The 24,281-nt window shown below is 38.4% G+C and overlaps 2 protein-coding genes across 7 annotated transcripts in view; one reads left to right on the top strand and one right to left on the bottom strand.

Annotated features, from left to right (window-relative positions):
- CEP57 (centrosomal protein 57) overlaps positions 1 to 487 on the bottom strand; it is a 45,350-nt gene extending 44,863 nt beyond the window's left edge. The window contains exon 1 of one of the 2 annotated variants that reach the window (XM_021062690.1): positions 244 to 487. Coding sequence is in view for 1 of the 2 variants with exons in the window: in XM_021062689.1 (XP_020918348.1) it covers positions 244 to 288 (45 nt within the window). In the remaining variant the exon portion in view is untranslated. The remainder of the gene's footprint in view (positions 1 to 243) is intronic. The other variant, XM_021062689.1, reaches the window with a different exon arrangement.
- FAM76B (family with sequence similarity 76 member B) lies at positions 13 to 23,292 on the top strand. 5 transcript variants are annotated; one of them, XR_001298742.2, is made up of 11 exons: positions 13 to 1,607; positions 2,432 to 2,496; positions 3,599 to 3,653; positions 4,719 to 4,874; positions 6,623 to 6,822; positions 10,219 to 10,266; positions 10,454 to 10,534; positions 11,008 to 11,065; positions 11,185 to 11,320; positions 14,344 to 14,445; positions 20,622 to 23,292. XR_001298742.2 is itself a non-coding variant. In XM_003129793.6 (10 exons), exons 1-10 carry the CDS (start codon positions 1,521 to 1,523, stop codon positions 20,709 to 20,711), a joined length of 1,020 nt encoding a protein of 339 aa, XP_003129841.3. In that variant the 5' UTR covers positions 1,214 to 1,520; the 3' UTR covers positions 20,712 to 23,292. The 5 variants fall into 5 exon arrangements, 3 of the variants coding, with proteins under 3 accessions (XP_003129841.3, XP_013834752.1, XP_013834753.2); XM_003129793.6 differs by lacking the exon at positions 11,008 to 11,065 and having other exon boundaries at positions 1,214 to 1,607; XR_002335593.1 differs by having other exon boundaries at positions 1,242 to 1,607; positions 11,008 to 11,320.

The following is a 24,281-nucleotide window of genomic DNA, read 5'->3' as shown; positions in this document are numbered from 1 at the left end:
GGCGGTAAGCAGAAAGGGGCAGGGGGGAGAGACCCGCCGGCCGGCCGGCCGGCCGCTTTCAATGAACGGTGCAGCCCAGGCAGAAAAGCGGTGGGCGCCGAGGTAGCCCGGGGAGATGTAGGCGCCCCGCGCCGTTCCCCAGAACGGGTAAGATGCTGAGCCGACATCGCTCTGAAGGGTGAGGAAGAGCAAAGGGGCGCCAAGACCGAGACGGGACCTATTCGAACGTCCACCGCTTCTTACCGAGAATTGAGAAGCCGAAGTCTCAGAGACCGACGCTGCCGCCATCTTCGTGCCTGCCTAGCGGACCTCTGCAGTCCCGGAGCGGCCCGGGTGCGCGCGCTGTTCTTCAAGCTTCGAGAGCCGCCCGCCAGGGACGACCCTAAGCCAAACCCCTGATGGAAGGGGCTGGGGTGCTGGTGCCCGGCCCGGAAACCCCTGCCACACACCCCCACTTGGACGCCCGCGCTCTGGAGTGCACACGGAAAGGGCAACACGTCCTAACGGACGCCCTGGTCAGCCAATCAAAAAGGCGAACGTCTTCAGGTGGTAGGAGAATCCGCCCCTTCCCTCGGTGACGTCACAAGGTAGCGCGTCGCAAGGGCTGCGCGGGCGCGTAGCGCCGAGGGTTCCCAGGCCCTTCTGACGGGGTTTTGCATAGGAACGGACTTTCTCGAGGGAAATAGATGGGCGAGGGGTTGTGTTGTTTCATTGGCAACCGAATACAATGACTGAAATAAAAGCGAACGCGAAATTCAAACACTCCATGTCTTCCCTTGGATTAAAGGCCAGAGAGAGCGTGAGTTTCACTCGGGGACGCCTCTCCAGGTGAAGTACTCACCTTTCGGCCAATTAAAAATAGAATTGGGAGGGGCTTAAAAATTTGGTCCAATGGAAGTCAAGGAAAAAAAAAGAATAGGGGCAGAGAGTAAACCTTAGCAAACAACTGCCCAATTGGATTGGGAAACTCCCAACCAAACCTGGGACTGGCTGCTAGAAATAGTCGCCACCGGGACCTTTGGGCGGGGCAAGTTTAAAGTGGATTTCGCGCGCTGAAAGCGTCGCGCTATTATTGGCCAGCGACTTCCTCCCTTTGTGGGAGCTCCCAGCGTAGCGGGGGTTAGGCCTTGGGCGGAGCGGCCTGGTGACGCTGTAGCCTTCCCAGCCAATCAGGGGTGAGAAAGGGAAGCCTAGGAGGAAGCGGATCCGCTGCCGCGCTGCTAAACCGCAGCGAACTATCCTCTTCGTCTTCCTCCGCCGCTCTCGGGCCTAAGCGGGAGCGGCCGGGACGGCGTCACTGGGTGGGCTGGGGCGGAAGTGGAGGCGGAGGGAGACGGCGGCGGCCGCAGGGCCTTGGGCTCTCGCGGCGAGGGCCTGGTGGGCGCGAGGCAGGGGGAGGGGGAGGAGGAGGAGCCCGCAGCCCAAGCGGCAGTGGCGGCAGCGGTGGCTGCGGCGCCCGAGTTTCCCGTAGGGCTCCGCCTCGGAGCGGGCGGCGGTGGAGGAGGAGACTGAGGAGCAGGATGGCGGCCTCGGCCCTGTACGCCTGCACCAAGTGCACCCAGCGCTATCCCTTCGAGGAGCTCTCCCAGGGCCAGCAGCTCTGCAAGGTCCGTGGGCGCTGGGCGGCGGGCGGGCGGGGTTTCCTCGGCGGTAGCCCGAGCGATCTGGGTGCCCGTTGCATTGCAGCCCCTCTCTTTTCGCCGGCGCCTGGGATTTGGAGCCCTCGCCTCCTCACCCAGAGACCCGGTTATCCTAGAACCTGGGCATCAGCTGGGAAAGCCCCCGAGAGGACAGAATCCTACCCTCTTCCAGGAGGCCCAGAGGGTGCCGTGCGCCAGCAATGTTGAGGGGTCTTAGGGGTGGGGCTGAGTGAGGCAGCCACCTGTCTATGCCGCAGAGACCCCGGGGTGGAGATGTTTTCATCTCGGTTTTCTTCCTGGTTTGTCCTGTTCTTCCAACGGGAGGCAGGGGACGGTGTTTGCACTTTCTTGCTAGGAACCTGAAGCCGCAAAGCTGATGGCATCCTTCTTCCCTGTCCAGGAAAGCGAAGCGTCTGGCTTGGGAACAGAATGCTCTAAGATTTGGAGCTCCTCCCATCCCATTAAAGCCGGGATGCTGTCTGTGAGCAACGGTGCACAATAATAAGTAGTTTCACATTTAACCAATCCTTGGGATCGGCTTTGACAGCTTTCTTAATTTATCTGTAGCGCGTACCCCTCACATCTAATAAAGACAAAGACATCTATGCCTTCCCTAAGGAATTATGCTGTAATTGACCACTTATTTGGTAAATCACTTAATTGTCTACGTTGGGGGACAGATTGTATTGATGTTTTAGGCATTTGACTAGAATGGGTAAAAATTTTCCACCAGAAAAGTGAAATTTGGGACTTTTCAGATAGAGACTGACTAATATATTGTCTTATTACAGGAATGTCGGATTGCGCATCCTATTGTAAAATGTACTTACTGCAGATCAGAATTTCAACAAGAGAGGTTTGTATACTGAACAGTTTTTGATTGTTAAAGACAAAATATTGTCTCTGAGGAGTATGTGGGGGTTGCAGTCCCATATTTTATTAAATTTTTTTAATAAAATGGTTTAGTTTCTTGAATTTTAAATCGTGAACCTTTTAGACATTGTAGGAGAATATTGACAAAAAATTAACAGGCATTTTTACACCTAGACTTTATACAATAGGAAATAAAAAATAAATTATTGCATGGAAAATATACAGCCTTGCTAATGAAAAATGCAAATATAAACAGTTGCTATTAAGCTGTTAAAAAAAAAAAAAAAGCAGAACATTAGTGCTGACATGGACCTGAGGAAAGGTCTGTAGTGTCACCAGCTACCTTCCAGGGGAAGAATCTAGTAACTTGTTACCAGTGGAAGAACAGCACATGTTTTAATGGTGTGATTCCTGTTAGAGTGTCAGTGCCCGCACAAGACAGTAGCCTAAGAGAAGAAGAAATAATTTCTTCACAAGTAGGCGTGAACATCATAATAGTGGAGAAGGCCCAGTGGAATGTTAGGTTGACACTGATGAAATACATAAATAGTGGCAAGTGTGAAGATTTTGGGACTAGATAAGCATTAGGATTTTTTTGTTTGTTTGTTTGCATCTAAAATACACATAAAAATTTATAAAAATATTTATGTTGAGAGGAATAAGGTCGGATAATGTACAGCCCTGAAAATATCCTTATGCTTGTATTTTTTGAAAAAAATTTTGGAGTTCTCATCGTGGCTCAGCATTTAACCAACCTGACTAGTGTCCATGAGGACTTGGGTTCGATCCCTGGCCTTGCTCGGTGGAATAAGGATCCGACGGTGCCATGAGCTATGCGAGAGGTCACAGACACAGCTGTGGCATAGGCTGGCAGCTACAGGTCTGGTTTGACCCCTAGCCTGGGAACCTCCATGTGCCACTAGTGCGGCCCTAAAAAGACAAAAAAAAAAGTGGTCTGTGTTAGAGTAAGTTTTAAGTACTATTAAAGCAAATAGTACACTGTGACTTTACTTTAGTTCATCATTGTGCTAATTACCTCAGAAAGCTGCCTAAATTTCATCATCTATATACAACTTCCTTTTCAGCAAAACTAACACAATTTGTAAGAAGTGTGCTCAAAATGTGAAGCAGTTTGGCACCGTAAGTATGTCTTATATTTTCATTTCATTTCATTGTTATTGGTCAGTGTGTTTTCACAAAGATGAACCTTTAAAGAAAAATGTATTGCTGTGTTCTTAAGTATTTCAAAACACCAAAGTATTTCGGGAAAGAAGCTTGCCTCAGAGAGCATGATGGGAAGATAACATTTAAAAACAGTCATAGTATGTGCATGTTTTATACATGTCTGAATTTCAGTATGAAATTTATGATTTAACTCTGTAGAGATTCAAATATAGCCGACAAACTCCTGGTTATAGAGAACCTCCTTACTCATAAAGTTTGTATAATTATACTTTCCCCCTCTTTCAGAAACAGTTTTTATAGCAGCACAGTTCAGGTATTATTCCCAGAAGTTATCTTAGTACAAATTCTTTTCTTATATGTATATTATAGTCATTATTGATATATTGCAGTCATGATTAGTCAAGTTGCTGGCCGTAAGGCTTTCTAAAGTCTTGAGTTGTCTTTTGAGTATCAAAGAATATCAAGGTGTATTTGTTATAGTTATGTTGAATATGCTTGCGCCAATTTTTCTAAGTTGAAAACTCACCTGTAGTAGTTGTTCCTTGCACCATCTATGCCTATATATGATAAGTTGTTAAATACATTTTGAATAAATGATACAGTAATTAAACTAACAGGAAATTAAATTAGTAGGAGGTCATTCCCTCTAAATACTGGATATATGGAACTTTTCTATCATTGTATATCTTTACTTTTACTCATTAAAACTTTTTTCACATGTATCTTTTGTGTTTATAACTTACTATTCAACTCATAAATACATTTCTCCTTGTGACCTTATTTAACTATTTAATAGAGTAACAAAGTTTTATGAGTCTAGAAATAAATGTCAGTAAATGAATAGAAACATAATAAATGTCTTTGAGTATGAGAGGGCATCGTACTTGACAGAAAAATTTTTTACCTATTAGTTTCCTTAATTAAATTCCCAAGATGTTTCCTGTACACCGGGTGTATTTTATGCAGCAATTTTTTTAATATTTTAAAATGTCTCAAAAAATATATATATCTGTTTTTCAGCCTAAGCCTTGTCAGTACTGTAACATAATTGCAGCATTTATTGGTACAAAGTGTCAGCGTTGCACAAATTCAGAAAAAAAATATGGACCACCTCAGACCTGTGAACAGTGCAAACAACAGTGTGCTTTTGATCGAAAGGAGGAGGGAAGAAGAAAGGTATGTTTTGTTGATGCTGTAAAGGTCTTCTGGAAATTAAAACACAAACAAGTTGGAAGTGAATATAAGTTATACGTTACTGAGGCTTGATGTAGTCTTTGGGCCCCTGAGAGCAGGTAGGTCGATGGCAGTGCAGGAACAGTACATTTTTCTCCTTTTTGGCCTGCTGTGTAGATTATTGTCGATCAATTGAGATGACTATAGTTGAAAAAATATTCTGTGTTGGCTATTTTGCGGTATTTGGTTACTGAACATTTGATGCGGGAGAATTACTGTTTTTAAATCCTTTTAGTTAGTTACCCTTTTGCTGGTTACTTGAAGTTGCTGGTGTGGAAAAATACCTGATGGCACATTCACATGTTTAATCAAAGTCAGACATGTGCCTTTTGATTTGGGGCTAATATTTTAAACCATTGTTTGTTTTTCTCCATCTACAGTGACTTAAAAAGTATGTGTATGCGTGTGACACTCCTCTGCTGATGCGCATTCACACAGGCCTCCTGGGCTCTGTCAGTTTCAGTTGATTTGCAGGATGACGGTCTCTTTGAGGAGCTCTGCCAGGTCCCTCCACAGCAGTATAACTACCCTTGTTGCAAAACATGCCCCTCCAGCACGTCTCATGTGAAAAAATAGAGGATAGAAACTTAATTTTTATAAGCTTAGCTATAATCATTTTGGGAAGAAGTCTTTGTCCCTCCCCCCGACACACATATAATTGACTCCTGTTGCCCGCGATTGTTGTGGTCTATAAAGTGGCTGCAAACACTGAATGAGTGAATATGGAACCCTCGCCCCCATGGGCAGTACAGGATTAGGTTCACATCTGCTTACAACTTGGTAATCAGTTGATCGATACCTAACCTTGTTTTGTTTTCAGTAACTTAATACATACTTAACATTTATTATTATATCTGCATTTCACTTAATAAGTATTGTTGAATGATGAAGTGGAACAGCACTGAACTGTGCCTGAATAAAGCTTCTCTAACACAGGTATTTTCCATATAAGGTCTCTCACAGCCGCCTTGTACTGAGGAACAGCGTACATCCTTTTAGCACCACACTTGGGGGCCATTTTAACAGTGACGCTGCCAATAAAAAACAAATGTGAACAATGTAGTACTAAGCAGACTGAAAAGGACACTTGTTTACAGAATGAGAGCTGACAAAAGGCAGCAGAGCATCACCTTGTTCAGCCTCAGCTGGGAACATTTGCAGTCTAGCTACACAAATTTTTTTGCTGCTCTTTTGAGTGTGAGTAAATGGTCACAAAAGTGCTGCAAGTTGATTTTGGGGCGACAGATAAATTTTAGCTAGTAGGTGGTGAATTTGCAAATAGGCAGTCTGCCGAGGAGATGGACTCTGTCATTCAAAGTCTCCTTTTTTCTGTAAATTCATAGTTTTGCTGTATTGGGAAATACTTTGTCATTTCAGTAATTATTCAGTAATTTAATTCAGGCTAGTGCTTAAATAAGGTTTCTTTGAAGTATGTCATCAATTTATGCTTTATTTTCCAGTAATAAGAAAATGAGTTTTTCCAAATTAAGTCCATATATCATCCTTCTAGTTCTATGATTCTCTAAATAAGCATTTCCCCAAGTTTTAGAAAAGTCTAATTTTACTACTGCTTTGCAACAATACGTGTGTGTGATGTATAATCGAAAGTTGAGCAGCGTACCTTAACCTGGTTTCACTTATAGCCAGTTTACAGGTACATTTAATCTAATATACATATTTTCTTTAAAAAGGTTGATGGGAAATTATTATGCTGGCTCTGTACTTTATCATACAAGAGAGTTTTACAGAAGACAAAAGAACAAAGGAAGGGCCTGGGATCCTCACATTCAAATTCCTCTTCTTCATCCCTCACTGAGAAAGACCAGCATCATTCAAAACATCACCACCACCATCATCACCATCACCATCGGCACGGCAGTAGCCATCACAAGTAAGTACTCCGAAATCATGTCTTCCGAACTCCTCCCTGCCTTTCAGTGCTGTGTGTTGGTGTTTAACTTTCTGTAAGTACTAGCTACGTGCTCGTCTAGTTTCCATGGCACATGGTAAGCCTTTTAAGTGACTAGGGCTATTTCCCCCTTTATTCGGTGTATAGCATTACACATGATGAGTGTGTTTAGCTTTTTAACACAAACATAAAGATATGACACTTAGAGGATTACAGCATAAAATTATGATTATATAATGAAGTCAGAATACAAGTACATCAGAGTTAATTAATACTTCCTTGATTCATGTCTTCAAAAGCATCAATATTCTTTTTCTGTTCCAAGAGTTTTTGGGATTTTACTTGTAGATAAATTATATTTACCTCGGTTACTATTCGCTTGTTTCAGTTAAAACAAATTTAAGCCAGTGACTAGGAAACGTATTGGGTATTTTTGGGAGAACAGATTATAACACTATCCTTTGTAACCATGATAGAAGCACTTTAAGTCTTAAAGTTTCCCAGGGTGAGGAATAATCCTTTTAATTAGTGGTATTTTCCTTTTTTAAAAAACACAGACGAGAACTCCATTCAAATATAAGCGACTTGATTTTTAAAGTGTCATGGGGAGAAAAGATATAGTTGTAATATCTTAAATTAACCCTTTGGGTATAAAGTTTTTTGTTTGTTTTGTTTCTTTTTTTGTAAGTGTGATTTTAGCCTCCATGGACAAATCAGATATATTAAAGTGCAAATTAAACACAAAAATTGAACCAGAAGAAAGAGACATGATACACACTAATTTTCAGAATTCGTTGTTTTTTCCCAAATTTCTGAGTCTTTTTAAAGTTCTAGATAGATAAAACATAGTTTCATTTACAAAAAAATTGATGCCTGCCAGTTAGGAACACATGATGGTATATGTGGAATATAAGATAGTTCTGGAGTTCCTATCGTGGCTCAGTGGTTAACGAATCCGACTAAGAACCATGAGGTTGCGGGTTCGATCCCTGGCCTTGCTCCGTGGGTTGGGGATCTGGCGTTGCCGTGAGCTGTGGTGTAGGTTGCAGACACAGCTTGGATCCCCGTTGCTGTGGCTCTGGCATAGGCCAGTGGCTACAGTTCCAATTTGACCCCTAGCCTGGGAACCTCCATATGCCGAAGGAGCGGACAAGAAACGGCAAAAAAGACAAAAAAAAAAAAAAAGTTCTGTCTGATTAGCAACATTTGATTCTAAATTATAGGTAAGCACAAATTTTATTAGATTACGGGGGTTTGTTGAGGCACTGATATTGTTTGCTTCTCTAGCAATTTTTCTACCAGCCTTTCTGTGTTGCGCTTTCTGGATGTAGCAGCAGTTGACTGAATAGTGACTTCTGATATGGCTCCTTTGAAGAGATCTTGTCCTGTCTGTCTCAGAGTAGCCCAGGGAGCAAAGGAACATAAGTCTTCCTGGTTTTTGCTTCTTGCTTTAAGAAAAAATAACTACCAGGATGGTAACTGTCAGACCTACTCCTAAGACTCAGCTGAAATGTCCCTTTCCCTGTCCTTTGCATATGAATTTAATTTAGCATCATGGGAAAGGACACACACCGATTATGTTAATAAAGATTAAATTTTGTGACAGTAACTTAATCTTTTGAAAGAATGACAGGTTTCAGAGAAAGGAAAGGGAAAGAATGGATTGACTTTACTTTCCTTTTGATTATTTAAGAAATGCAAATACTATTTTACCTTTGATGAATAGGCAACAGGTTTGTGGAGTTGCCTATCTTAAGTTCAGTAGATAAGGATGATTATAAGGAGCATACATATTGTGATATATAGTGATGGGGACTGGGGGAGGAAGAAACTCACAGCAATATGGATCCGGGAGTACCTGCCTCAGAAAGCTACTGAGATTCCAGGTGTTTCTGTTAAATCATTATTAATGTGATTTTTCTCACTTTGAGGTCTGGATAGTGCTATTAATTCACGTGTGATTATATGGCTTGCTAATGCTTTTAATGAAATTTGTTAAGGAAACAAAATGGCAGCTGAATTCCTCAGTAGGATTGCTCTTCATTGCCACAAGTAGGGAATAATTCAGGTTGATAGAATGACAGCTGCTGTTTCCCCAACTTACTTATTTGTAGCTGATTCTTAAGAACATGATTTAAAAACTTACACAGCTAAAACAGTAGTAAATTTTATACACACCACACAGTCATATGTACATACTTCTAATGTATGTATACTAGCACTGTACCAAGTATTTTTACATATATGACTCATTTAATCCTCATATTCCCTATAAAGTATGTGTCATACCTGTTTTACAGATAAGGTAACAGGCTCAGGGATTTTAAGCAACTTGCAAAAGTCACATAGTCCAGGTCTTCTGATATTGCTTACATTGTACATACAGTAGTTTGAACTGCATGGATCCATTTCTATACTCAAAATTTTTAAAACTAAATACTTTTCTACAGTTATAGTTGATCTGCGGTTGATTGACTTTGTGGATACAGAATGTCCCATATGGAGGGCTGGCTGTAAAGTTATGTGCAGATTTTCAGCTGTGTGAAGGATCCTGGCCCCTAAACCCCCGTGTTGTTCAAGGGTCAGCAGTATATGTGGTGTCTGGTATATAGGAGATGCTGTACATACGTTGACTAGATAAGCTGGAGGTTAGTGAAGGCTTGGCTGGTGTGAAAGTACAAGAGAAAAGTATGTATGGGTGGTAGTGAATTAGAAAGTGGCATAATGGAGAAGTAGCAGTATTACAGTAGAAATTATAAGTAAAAGTGAAATCAGTTGTTACTGTGAAATTCCCCAGTATTTTTAGCATGAATTCCCCAGAGTACAGCCTAACAAAAGATTGGAGCTTTGGAAAGGATTCTTAGGAAAACTAGGAAAGAAAGAAATTCAGATATTTCCTGGTTCAATTTGACATATTAATCTGAGGAACTTGAGTTAACCTCAGAGGAACCTCCCAGTAGGATTATTGGGAAGGCCTTAACTTTAAAGATAAAACATCATCTGTCTAAAATAGTAAGGGCAACCTAAGTTACAATGATTTTCAGACATACCGACCCTGCTGTGGTGGTTTTTGTAGTCATATACTGTAACGCTTAGGATGGTATTAAATTGAATTATGAAAGACCTGATTAAAAAGAAAATTAAGCCCCTATCAATATACCTTTATTAAAGAACCTAAGATGGCTAATATTCCTTTAATTAACATTTATCTTATTAGAATGTGATTTACTCAGTATATTAAAAACTTAGTTTGAATACGTTTTTCTCTGAACAAAAAAATATAAATATACATTATTTGATTCTGTTGGGAAAACTGATGTTAATATGTTGATGTATTAAATAATTGTTGTTATTAGATGTCATTTGTATTTTTTTCAGAATCAGCAACCTAAGTCCAGAACAAGAGCAGGGACTGTGGAAACAGAGGTAAATATGTTTATTTTCTGAAGTATTTCAAAATGTATTTTTAAAAATGTGAAAGCCCTTAATTTTGTTACTTAGGCTTAAAAAAAAAAATTGACGTTCAATAATAATTTAGGGGAAGAAGAATAACTTTTCTTTTGATGCCTTTGTCCTTTTTACTCTAATTATTTTTATTAATGTTTGGTTTCAGCCATAAATCCTCTGCAACAATTCAGAATGAAACTCCAAAGAAAAAGCCCAAATTGGAATCTAAGCCATCTAATGGAGATAGGTAAAAATGAATTCCTTTAGTGCTGTGAAAATTTAACTCAGTTGAACAGTTATGACTAATTGCCAATTATTACTAGGTAGAAGAATAGAAACGTGTCTTCTACATTGACTTCTTTGAGTCACCTAGAAGAGTAAACATAATCAATTAAAATTTTGAACCTAATTTTGGCAATAAGAAAGTGGCACTGAACTATGTTGTTCTATTTGGGGCATAAACTTGGGTTTTGAAAAAAAACAAATCTGAATAGAGAACATTTCTCTTTTCTTAATTATTCTTCAATGAAACACAGATCTAATTGTGATATTTGAAATTGACCTGCTTGGAAAATGTTTTAGATTTAAAGTATTATGAGAGTGACTGTTTTAGTTCATTAGCCAAAAGTTTGCTGATGTTACTGTACAAATTGGCTGCCTATTGCTTTACACTAGAAGTATTGACCCCCTAAAAGCTAATACTGAATTATATTTCTGCAGGTGTATGTAATGTGTGCCATTAGTAAGGTAATTTGCCAGTTGCATCCATTTCTGTCAGGTACATATTTTTTTGCATTAGCCTTAAGGATGTTTGTGGAATTGTCTAATTTATGCAATTTGAACACCTGCTGATTTTCCTTCCACTTCATTTAACTGTGTTTTACTTTTTTCTTTTAGTAGCTCTATAAATCAGTCAGCAGATAGTGGGGGAACAGACAATTTTGTCCTTATAAGTCAACTGAAAGAAGAAGTGATGTCACTTAAACGTCTCTTACAGCAGAGAGACCAGACCATTTTAGAAAAAGATAAAAAGGTAAGTACATGGTTCACTGAAGCCTGGCAATATTACATCTTGACTCTTGCTTGATTGCAAATTTTGTTAGACTTTCTTTAATAATTTGGTAATGTGTATTGTGCATGATTGTGGTAAGACACAGAAGCCCAAATTGGATCCTAAGCCATCTAATGACAGTATGTTAAAATGGTCTTTCAGAATTTTAGTGCCAAGAATTATTTGAGAGCTAATTAGAATTCTAATAATTTCTGAACACTGGATTTCAGTAAACCTGTAATCTAAAAATAGATCTAATGTCTTAATTTGAAAATGAGATGTAAATGTACTATTATGCCAATTCTTTTGCTATAAGAAAGTAATTAAGGTATAGTCTTTGATATAGCAATTATGTATTTACTTCAATCAAGATCAAATAGCTGGTAAAAAGTACTGCTGTGGGAATTTCTGTGTGGTAGCGATTAACAATAGGTATCTAAAATAGGATATGGAGTTCCCGTTGTGGCGCAGTGGTTAGCGAATCCGACTAGGAACCATGAGGTTGTGGGTTCGGTCCCTGGCCTCGCTCAGTGGGTTAAGGATCCGGCGTTGCCGTGAGCTGTGGTGTAGGTTGCAGACGCGGCTTGGATCCCGCGTTGCTGTGGCTGTGGTGTAGGCTGGTGGCTACAGCTCCAATTTGACCCCTCGCCTGGGAACCTCCATATGCTGTGGGAAGCGGCCCTAGAAAAGGCAAAAAAAGACCAAAAAAAATAATAATAATAAAATAAAATAGGATATAAATATACTTATTGGGATTTTTTTCAGTTAGATCAAGGGAAATATCCAATATGTCTGTTTAGTGAAAAGTTCTAATACTTTGTGCACTTGATCAGGATTTTACCTGTTTGGGCCTCAGTTTTCTCATTTTTAAAAATGAGAGTATTAACACTGTCTTAGGGGGTGACGGTTGTGATTAAATGCAAATGTAGAGTGCCTTCTTAGAGCTCCTGGCATGTGTAAGTGCTCAGAGCTGCTATTCCTGGGATTCGGTCATCTTTAAAGATAGAACCTACTTATGTGTTTGTTTTATGGTCCTAGACTCTCTGGTATTTCAAACATATTATTGTAGTAGGAAAACTTTAAAAACATTCTTTTAAAATTAATAAGACATGATTGTGACTATGTTAGTATGTAGTTATCTCTGAGTATCCATAGTAGTATTTGAGTCTCAGTTTGCTTTTACTTCTGGCATTTAGGTAAAAAATATAACTTTTATGTTACATTTTCGCACACTTTAATAGTTTCTGGATTAAAATTTATTTTAATACATTTGTTCCTTACTTAAAGCAAATTCGTTATATGAAATTTAAGATTGATATATAAGATTAAAAATAGGATGGTTAAGAGTGTCCCACTGTTAGTGCAGTTAGTTGGAAGTTTTCTGCTTTTGATAGTTTCCCTTTTTTCTTAAACACTAATGGGGATAGAAATTAGCAGTGCTCTAAGGAAAATAATTGTAAACTTAGAATAGCTATGTACTTAGAACTTTTTCTTATAATGTTAATATAAGATGTCACGTTATTTTCATGAATTTATTTCACCTATTCAGTGACTTGTAGAGCCCACCACGTACTAGACGGTGAGGATAAAAAGATGAATAAATAAATAAGGTATAATCCTTATTGTCTAGAAATTCATAATCCAGAGGCAGCTCACAGTGATGAGAATGTCATAGTTTATCTGATGTGAACAGGCATTTCAGAATAGGAATTCCTTTGTCATACAGAAAGCAGAATTGAGCTATTCTTAGAATTGGACAAAAGCAAGGGCTTTTTATTCAAAAAATTAGAATATAAGACACTGTGACTTCCTTTTTCTCCTTTGCCGTACTTATTTGTTTACTGGCTACTGGGTAATTACAGAGAAGAACATGCAAACCTTTAAAGCTTACATAAGGAAAACCATTTAAAAGTAACCAGAAGCTTTCTTCCACCTGGTTCTTAGAATAAAATTATATAATACCAACTTATTTTTGAGTGTGAAGACATGAGATTCTATATCATTATGTATGTCATTTATATATATGTAAAAAGTTGTCATGTAACTGTCTTCCTCAACCACTAACATTTTTCTTACACTTGTCTAATTCAACAGAAATTTTAATGTAACCCCTTTCCTTTCTCATTCCATCTTGTATTCCTGGGCTTTGTTCTCCATTTTTACCTCAAATCTTAGATGGTACTAGATACATAATTCTGGACATAAATTTTAAAATAAAAGTAGGGTAGCTTTTGGTTGATAAGACTCTTCCTCTATTAACTTGCCTGTTGTGAAACTTTTCTTTGATCATTGAAAGGTTATTTTAATCTGAAACCAGTGTTACTGTTTACTTTGTTTATATATAAGATGAGGTATGTTTTAATTGAAGCGTTTTTTCAAGGTATTAGCCATTGAGCTTTTCTTTTCGCATAACAGTTGCCAAACTTTGCCCAGTGAAACCACCTTTCAAAAGAAACAAGGCAACTTCTCAAGAATTTTACTGATGTTTCATTATTATCCTTACTTTATATTAGTGTTAAAATAATAAATTAGATAGAAGTCATCATTTCACAAAATAAATTCTAGATAAGTTTTTTTTTTTTGTCTTTTTGTTGTTGTTGTTGTTGTTGCTATTTCTTGGGCCGCTCCCGCAGCATATGGAGGTTTCCAGGCTAGGGGTTGAATCGGAGCTGTAGCCACCAGCCTACGCCAGAGCCACAGCAACGCAGGATCCGAGCCGCGTCTGCAACCTACACCACAGCTCACGGCAACGCCGGATCGCTAACCCACTGAGCAAGGGCAGGGACCGAACCCGCAACCTCATGGTTCCTAGTCGGATTCGTTAACCACTGCGCCACGACGGGAACTCCCCTGGATAAGTTTTAAAGCTCAATGCTGTTAACATTCTCCCCTTTTGTAATGAATTGAGTTTGTCATGAAGAATATTTACAGTGATGTGTGTTTGTATATATGCGTATGTACAAGCATATACATATATATGTATATATATTTTTTTAATCTTTCAGTTAACTGAACTTAAGGCAGACTTTCAGTACCAAGAGTCAAACTTGAGAACAAAGATGAACAGTATGGAGAAAGCTCACAAAGAAACTGTGGAACAACTTCAGGTAAATGAGATTATGTAAATGGTAGGCAAGGAGGGCTAAACTTGGTTGATAGCACTCATTCTCTTAGACTAGTCTTGGTATCTCTACTCTATGCATATTTAGTGCCTGTCCAGCTTTGATTTTGACTTAATAATAATGTTTAACGTGCTCCCATTAAAAGGTGCTCCTTGAAATCCTTGATAGGGGGTTCAGTAGATCAATTCCGGAAACTTTTGCTTAAAATTCAAATAGAATTTTCAGAGGAGGAGATCACTAAAGTATGTTCAATTGATCATTGGATGAAAAGCAAAAAATAAAAAATCAGATTCATGAAACTAAGGTAAAAATAAGGTCTTTAGTACATTGTGCAATTATTCTTCCTATTTCCTCCCAGATAACAGGAGGGGAAGTGGGGGTACAAAACTGATTTCCAGGGACCTCGAGTAGAGCCAATTCATGCTTCATGCAGTGATGCAAGGCCGAAGAGTGCACTTTGACCTCTGTACTGTGGTTTTCAAAGTGCCACACAGGGTTCTGCTGTATCCCCGGCAGGGAGCCCAGGGATGTGGCCAATGTTGGAGTACTGCGGGGTCTACTCAGTAGGGTTTCAGTGTCCAGAACAACTGAATGGTGATGTCAAGAATCACCACAGTGACCTCTGTGTGAGGTCCGGCATGCAGAGATGGAGAGCATCCAACAGAGATACAGGTCATTCCCATATTTACACTTTTTTTTCACCAAGCCTTTGTAAATTTAGAAATCAGACTATTCTAAGTTAATTACATTCTGACATTTGTAAAATTAATCTTTGGGAACAGGATTTCTAAAGGTCAAAAGTTTTTAAGTCTTGAAAGCCTAGAAGAGGAGTTCCCATTGTGGCTCACCTGGTTAAGAACTGACATAGTGTCTGTGAGGATGCGGATTCAATTCCTGGCCTTGCTCAGTGGTTAAGGATTTGGTATTACTGTGGCTGTGGTATAGACCTCAACTGTAGCTCTGATTTGACCTCTAGTTTAGGAACTTCCATTTACCGCAGGTGAGGCCCTCAAACCAAACCAAACCAAAGCCAAAACAAACAAAAAATAGCCTAGGAGATGATAGCACACAGACTTGAGGCTCTTGATACGGGAGAGTGCAGCTTGGGAAGGAAGGAATTAATACTGCCCCCCCCCCATTCTTTTTAAACATTAAACACCAAGGGACATTTGCTATTCCTGTCTTTGGATTTGTATTCTTCATGCTTTATTGAAAGTAGCTTAAATTGAATAAGATTGTAAAGTGGATTTAGGAACCTGTTGAAATTCAAGATTGAGGTTGCCTAGTCTTTTTTTTTTTTTTTTTTTTTTTAAGGTCTTTTTTATTGTGTGTGTCCACGAAAACAAAGTCAGGGTAGCCTTTGATTAAAACTCCCTCCCTCCCCCCTAACACTGATTGAGTTGACAGTGAACAGAAGGCATGTAATGACAACAGCCTTGTTCTCTCCAGGAGAAGGAGAAGGGTCTTGCTCTCCTAGGCCCTAAGGCTCAGAGGTGAGCAGAGCTAGGAGGCTCCAGAGGAAGGCCTGCATGCTCATACCCACCATGCTGCAGAGGGCCTGAGCCTGCTGCCTCCCTTGCAGGACAAGGCAGGGGAAGCAGTCATTACCCCTGCCCAGTACCCTCAAGCTCGAACACTCAGAAAAGTCCCAGCCTCCCTCCCCAGCAAATACTGCTAAAGCAGTCAGCTGGGACTTCCAAGGCAGTCAGCCAGGACTTCTAAGACCAGCTGGCCCCAAAGCCACAAAGCCAGACTCTCAGGGCTCTGCCCGGAAGGGTTGCCATCCTCAGCCTGCATGGAGTAGTAAACAAAGAGCAGGAAGGTAGCAGAGACCAGGAACAGGGGCATTTGGCCCCAGAGTGGGACCTGGCAGCCCTGCCCAGACCAGCCCCAGCGGCCTGCTTTTCTGGCCGAGTGGCACGGTGGGTGAGCCCAAAAGTAGGGGAGATTTGAAGAGAAACCCTTTGTAGAACTTCACACATAGCAGACATTAAAGTCATTTGTTGAATGAGCAGTGATTTATGAAATGTCCATCTACTTTCTGTTCTGAGAGACCGCCCCTTTTGCAGATTAGGCTTCTTGTATGTTGCTGTTTCTCATCCACCAGCAAGTAGTAGTTTTATCTTGTTTTACTCATTCAGTTATTAGTGCTGAATGATTCATAGAAACAAAGTCTTGTGCATTTTGATCTCTGGTTTAATGGGATGGAGCCAAAACATGAGTAAATCCAGAATGATGTAACAGAAAAACTGTCAACAGTACTTAAATATGATAAAACTTAGTACTTCTCACTGTTTAAAAGAGCAATCCTTTGTTTGATTTTATAATTCTAAGCACAGGCAAACTTTTTTTTTTTTTTTTTTTTGTCTTTTTGCCATTTCTTGGGCCGTTCCCGCGGCATATGGGGTTTCCCAGGCTAGGGGTCTAATCGGAGCTGTAGCCACTGGCCTACGCCAGATCCACAGCAATGCGGGATCCGAGCTGTGTCTGCAACCCGCACCACAGCTCACGGCAACGCCGGATCCTTAACCCACTGAGCGAGGCCAGAGACCGAACCCGCAACCTCATGGTTCCTAGTCGGATTCGTTAACCACTGCACCACAACGGGAACTCCTAAACTTCTTGTTCACATCTTAGCCTGAGTGATAGCTTAAGCCTAACTCTTCTTGGTTAGTAGCTGAAGTTTCATATAATAGAATAATAACTAATAATTATGTAGAAGTAAACATTTTCAACATAATTTTACATAAGCTGTCTTATTTCCTCCAGACATTAACTTTGAATTATGTGCTGTCCTCCTTTTGCAAGTGAAACTGTGGTCACATAGTTAAAAGTGACAAAGAAACCTCCGTTTTCTGACTCAGATTTAACTTTCTCCTGTTCTATACTGGCCCCACCTGCTCAAGTTTTCCACATCATCCTTGTTGTCAGGCCACTTCCCGATATCATTTGTGTTATTGCTGATAACGTGGTGACATTCTGTCCCAGTTAAGTACCCTCTTTTAACCCCCTTCCCTTTAGCAACCATGTACCAGTAAGGTTCTCTACCTAAACGTAGTGAAATATTTTTCTTACCTTTTTGTGATAAGAAACTGAACCTTGAAGCAGAAAATTTGCTTGTTCTAAAAGCTCTCAAATCATTTTAAACTACCAAACCTGGAAAATAAGCACTGAGCATCACAAGAAAAAAATTGTCCAAAATACCCAAACAAATAAACCGAAAAACCCAGTCAACCAAATAGAAAACAAATTGTCTCAAACATCAAGAATACCAAATAAAAAATAGACTTTACTTAGGTAATAAGTTGATAAAAAGGGAAAAGGAACTAACATTTGAGTGCCTGCTATATACCAGCCACTGTGTTAGAGTGTTTTGTATATTTGATTAGTTCTTTCAACTCCTTTTGAGGGAGATGGTGAAGTTTCTATTTTACATATGGGAAAATAGATGCCAAGATAAGTTGCAGAGCCAGGATTCAAGACAGGATCTGCGTGATTGTTTTTTTTTTTTTAGGGGTGCATCTTTGGCATATGGAGGTTCCCAGGCTAGAGGTTGAATCAGAGCTGCAGCTGCTGGCCTACACCACAATCACAGCAACGCCAGATCCAAGCTGCCTCTGCGACCTACACCACAGCTCACGGCAGCACTGAATCCTTAACCCACTGAGCGAGGCCAGGGATCAAACCTGTGTCTTCATGGATGCTAGTCAGATTCATTTCCTCTGAGCCATGATAGGAACTCTGAGATCTGTGTGATTCTTAATCCACATGTTCCTTCCTTTAAGTCAGCATTTCTAAATATTTTCACTTAACTTGTTTAAGAGTTCTTAATTGATTTTTGCATGGTGCATAATAGAGAAGTAGTATTTGGATAAAAAATTTTAATGCCTATATATTAAATATTAACTCTAAAATATATTTTAAAGGTACCTAAATAAGAATGAGACGGACTTGGACTTGTCTCCATTTAATAGCTGACACACTGTTAATTCTTCTTAGTCTTTTCTTCCGTAATTTATCAGGAAATAAATTTATTAGTGATGTGATTAGGAGACTGAATATATACATGCAGATTGAAAATTAGCTGCTAAAGAATTAAAAGGAAAGACTTCTTTCAGTACCTAAGGTTGAGTTCTTGTATTTCATATTTAGACTATGAAAATTATAAACTTATTCATTTTCTTGTTTATTTCTTAATGATGAGAAAAGATAATTTGAAAATAACTGGCATTAATAATTAGTATGTCACTATAAATACTTTGGTAAAATGTCATTTATAAATCTGACAGAGATCTCTGAGGCCAGTTTGCAGGCATTTCCCTTTTTCTTACTGCCCTTCATTAATTTATATTTAAAATTTTGTTTCTTAAGATGCCTTTTTTTAGTGAGTGAGTCTATTACAGTTATAAATTAAATAGCACATAGCTAACAATAAAAGGAAAACAACTTAAAATTACCATGATCCTGGGACTGGTCAGCCGAGCAGTACACCAGTCAGTCATGACTGTGCGGACTTGACTTCCATTAACTGCCAGGCATTCTCATCGATTTGTCTTCAGAGTTTCTCAGACTGTTTAATCTTAAAGGGAAAATTAAAATCCTTTGAAATTCTTGATGGTTTTCCAAGTTTGAAATTGAATTTGAAATCAAAACTCTTAATTACCACCTTAATTATTTAATAACTGTTGAATAAAGAAATGCTATTAATCATGCAGTGAAACATAAAATGATTTGACTTGTAGATGTAAGAAACTTCTTGAATATTTGCATTTTGGAGGTCATAGGTATTAATTAGGGAGAGTTGGACTGGAGAAGGGTGGGGGAGTGGAAGTACAAAGCCTGGAAAAGGTTTGTATTTTGTGAAACTGCTTTAAGATGGTATACTGAGAAAGCAGAGCGTTTGCCATATAAAGCCTAAAATTAAAGTAGAAGCTGCATACTGGGGTTAAAAAAGTCTAGATAAAAAAAAAAGCCCTGAGACCTGTGAAGGGAAGAGGTTTTTCACGTATAAACCAGAGGACATCTTTTGAAATTGTGTTATTTTTAGAGTAGTGCTCAGATTCCAAACTATTTTAAACTTCCTCCCTATATTGGCTCCAAAAGCATTTGTGCAATAACGTATTTGTATGTGTGGAGGGTCCTTTATTACCTACATTTCCATAATTAAGGGGTTAATGTAGGGAGGCAGATGCAGTCACAATCTGAAAATATTCACCAAAGGCCCCCATTTATACTTGCTTTCCTCACTACCCACTAGTGACTGTCATAGTACCTTGGCTCGAGAACAGGGACTTTGTCATTGGAATGATGAGCAAATTCAGTTCAGATTGATGGCAAAGTGAAATCTTTAATCTCTGAAAAAAAAGTTTCATCCTTTCATGAAACTTAAAACAGTGATGATGTGTAACTGCTCAAATTACATTAAAGCCAGTACCTAATGATTGTATGGCAATTAAAGAAAGACCTGAAAGGGTGGGTCTAACGGGTGCTTAAAAAAAAAATCCCTTGAATATTATTAAGTTAAGAGAGTGGTCCCTTCAGCAAAGTGTTAAAGTCGATATTTTTGGGGAAAGGACCTCTTAGGCTTGTTCCATAAATAGGTAAGCATCAAAATGAAAGACTCTGTGCAGTCTGTCTGGAAATAGTCCTCTCAAATCACCACTTGAGTTATTTGATCGTATTAATTATAAAATACTTATATTCACGGTTTTCGTTTCTTCTTTTTTCTTTTCTTTTTGCTTGTAGCATGTGGAAGTTCCGTGGCCAGGGATCACACCCATGCCACAGCAGGGACAACATAGGATCCTTAACCCACTGAGCCACAAGGGAACTCCTTGTTTAATGTTTTTAAGATAAAGACAAAGTTTTTTCCTTATTTAAAATTTTGTCCCTCTTTAAAATAGATTCACTTTAAGTTGCCTTTTTTGTAGCCAATGTCTTAGGACCACAGTTATGTTAGTATTGATATTTATATAAAGGGGGCTGACAGACAATCTAGAATCATCCTTCTACATATCCAGTAGTAAAGAGATGAACCTAAATATATCAACTCTTTTATTTATTCTGATTCAATGAATATTTTAAGTAGTCTTCTTCAGCATGACTTACTATATCAAATACTTTTAATTTTTAATTGTTTTAAATGTTTTTGTCTCCTACAGGCCAAAAACAGAGAACTACTCAAACAGGTCGCAGCATTGTCAAAGGGTAAAAAGTTTGACAAAAGTGGAAGCATATTAACATCCCCTTAGAGAAAGTAGTTGTTCATTAGTGTTTCTGCTGAAAATGTAAAATTTGAAAAAAAGAAATTCTGTGAAGCCCTTAAATTTAGTGTGTAGTGGAAAAATATTTTTGCACACCAAATGAATTGGTGTGTTTCCTATTCACTTTTGTAACTGATAACACAGCATTTTTTTAAGTTGTAAAACATTCAAATAAAACTTCAACTGGTTTGAAGTAACTTTTTAATTATTTGATATCCAGCAACTTTTTTTGCCAGCAATAGTATTAAACAGCTGTCAAGGAGTGCATGAATAGTGCTCTTTCTAAAATGCAACATGCAATAATAGAGTAAGTATGGTTTTAAGAAGTCAGAGCAGCAGGGGTTTGGCTTTGATGTTTATTTTACATGATGATCATTTCAGATAAAACAGTTTTCAATTTAGAAATACAGAAACTTTTAAACAAAAAAAGTTGTGAACACTGGTTTTTTGGTAGTTGTGTTTTTACTTTTCATTGACATGAATTTAGGAGAGAATCATGGTGCTTTTATTAAATGGACTTCAGAGTATATGTAAATATGTTTTTAAAAGTTACATCGTTAACAGTAGTAAACTAGTATTTTCGTTATTGGTATAGGACTTCATGTTTATTGTACAGTATCCAAGGTAAAATGTGTTTGTTTTGTAAAAACTACTGTAGATTTTTACTTACAAGTGCCTTTTTGCCACCTAATGTTTTTATTTATAGGAATGCTGATCTTTTGTACATACTATTTGTTTTAAAATCATGTTTAATAAATGTTTGTATATAAATGCATATGTACAGAAGCTATTTCAAAAGGAAATCAAAATTGCTAGTAAAAATGTTTGAGGTTGCATTAAGCACTGATATGCATCTAGACTTTAGATGATTTTGTTGTTTGTTTCTGTGTGATGTGGGAAGCTGTTGGTCATTGAATTCATTGAATTATGTCAAAATACTTCCCCAAAGATTTAATTTTAAATCACTTCTGATAGAGTAATTTTATTTTTAATGTCATATGGCTTCATATTCATATTTTGTGAGTTACATGTTTTACTTTATTTTTCTTTAATTAAAATTTTAAGAAATTATAGTTCTTCTGTAGTGGTCCATATATCTGCTTTACCTGTAATATGTGGTTATCTAAGTTAATATTTATGTACACCATACTTAATTTGTAAGTTTAAAGCAAGTCTGGAAAAAATTAAATATCTTTTAAATCAGTCTGTGATTACCTTTGAATAAATTGGAATCTACTGTAAGATTTAGGCACTATTTATAAGAAAATTATATCAGAGTTTTTTAAAATTGTCTATAAAAGATTAAGGTAGGGTGGGATAGGTTAGGAAAAGTTATTGACTAATTATATTCTGATCCAGTGTTTTTGCCTCCCTGCAATAGAATTGATCTCCTTAGTTAAGGCCAGTTCAGACTTTCAGTTCAATTTTAAAGTCTCAAGTATCGCTAGATAACTGTATAGAGTAGAAGGGCTCCTTCTCTTAGGCATTTATGGGCAAATACAGATTTGTTTCAGGTAAACTGTTATTAAACTTCTCAGTTTTGAAGATTTGTTTTTACACAAGCATTGATTATGAATGTTGTATCAAAGATCCTCTTTCCTCAGAAGATGGAATGACTGTAATGATTGTTTTTAACATGACTCATGTTTTAGTTGATTACTCCTATAGTGACTTGTTACAAAGTGACATCAAATAATTCTTTGTCCAATTTGAAAACACATAATCTAGGGCAACTTTCAAGTGATAGCAGAATAGTCAGCCAGACTTGGAAAAATTAAACCAGTTTATTTTTATGATGTCTTCATGCAATAATCTTCCTAAATTTAGTACTCTCTACAGGGATGGATAATGCCTTCTTAACACAGATTTTAATGTTTTTGCAGGATTTACTAAATTCATTATATAGTCTTAACCTTTCTTTAAAATTTATGGTGTTTGTATTCTGGTTTCACAGCTATTTGTCGGTCATAGTGGTCAGTATAAACTGTGTTAATAGTTCTTTTTCCTTGTTGGAGCTGCTACAAAAGAAAGGTGCGCCTTCCCCAATTTTAGGTAACAGATTAAAAGTTGAAATTGGTCTAAACAATGAAGCTTTGTAAATTTTGAGGCTAAAACCTTTTAGGGGCTTCACAGTATTTAGTCCTAAATACTGCCATCTCTTTATTCCATGAGCTGATTTTATAACTTAATTATTTTGCAGTTGTATAAAGTAGTACTTGAGTCCCAGTCCTGGATCTGTAGTGTATTGACATGAGCAGATATTCTCTCAATGTGGACTTGTAAGGAGATACTATGGTGTGCCGTATTGTGCTTTTTAGCCTGTTTTCAGCTATGGATTAGCATTTACCAGTGAGGGTCATTTTGGCTCCGGTTATTTATGTATTAATAGCCTGTGAATATTGCAGTCCTTTTTAGATGGTATTGGTCTAAATATGCATTCCTCAGTGAACCTGTTAAGCTGTTCATATGTATAGACTATTGAAATACTGTACTTACGCTCATCTGACTGTTGACATTTTGTACTTTTTTCTAAATCCAATATTTCACAATAAAAACTTGTCAAAAGCTTTGTATTGGTTTCCTATTGCTGCTGTAACAAATTACCCAAATTTAGTGGCTTAGAAACACACAGATCAATTCTCTTACAGTTCTGGAGGGCAGAAGTCCAAAACCAGTTTCACTGAGCTAAAGTCAAAGTGTGGGCAGGGCTGGCTCTAGGGAAGTGTGTTTCCTTACATTTTCTGGCTTCTGGAGATATATTCTTTTTTTTTTTTTTTTTTTTTTTTTTTTTTTTGGCCGTACCCTTAGCAAGTTCTTGAGCCAGGGATCAAACCTGTGCCATAGCAGCAGCTTGAGCCGTGCAGTGACGACTGCAGTCCTTAATCTGCTGCACCACAAGAGAACTCCTAGAGCCCCATTCCTTGCCTTCTGTGGCTCTTAGCCCCTTCCGCACCTCCCCCTTTCAAAGCCAAAAGAATAGCATCTTCAAGTCTCTGCCTCTGTCATGATCTCTTTTTGGTTGTACTGCCTCCTACCTCTCTTCTCTCTTATAAGCACCTTTCAAGGACATCATTGGGACCACCTGGATGGTCAGGATGGTCTCCCTGTCTTAAGTTCACATACTCCCTTTTGTCACATAAGATAACATAGTATTTATGTGTTCTAGGGATTAGGATAGGACATCTTGAGGGATCATTACTGAGCTTCGCCTACGTTTTCCCAGTACAGGGCTCTAAAACAATAAATTTGAGAGAATTAACTCAGGCCAAACATTTAACTTTCATTTCTGTTAAGACTTTTTGTGAAATACTTTCCTGAAAAAAATTTATATGAATTACTATTGTGCCATTTTAGAGCAACAATAGGCAAATCAAGCTATATGGAGTTAGGTTTTTGCAAACATTGCAACATGACTAGAACCGTGCTAGACTGTTTGATAGGATAAGAGTTGAGGGCATGATTTAATTTATAGACTTGCTGGGGAGACAATACACATGAAAGAAATCTGGAACATAACTGTAGTATTAGTGCAATAAGAAGCTAATGGCCTTTAGGCAA

This window comes from Sus scrofa, chromosome 9 (assembly GCF_000003025.6).
Source record: "Sus scrofa isolate TJ Tabasco breed Duroc chromosome 9, Sscrofa11.1, whole genome shotgun sequence".
NCBI classification, from domain to species: Eukaryota; Metazoa; Chordata; class Mammalia; order Artiodactyla; family Suidae; genus Sus; species Sus scrofa.
Note: the sequence above shows the minus strand (reverse complement) of the source record. Positions and strands in the feature narration are given on the sequence as shown.

What these genes read in the sequence shown, in the direction of transcription:
- FAM76B (XM_003129793.6), top strand. Translation starts at nt 1,521, where the DNA reads ATGGCGGCCTCGGCCCTGTACGCCTGCACCAAGTGCACCCAGCGCTAT. An exon ending in TCAGAATTTCAACAAGAGAG is followed by an intron (nt 2,497 to 3,598) that starts GTTTGTATACTG and finishes CTTCCTTTTCAG; the next exon opens with CAAAACTAACACAATTTGTA. An exon ending in TTTTAGAAAAAGATAAAAAG is followed by an intron (nt 11,321 to 14,343) that starts GTAAGTACATGG and finishes TTAATCTTTCAG; the next exon opens with TTAACTGAACTTAAGGCAGA.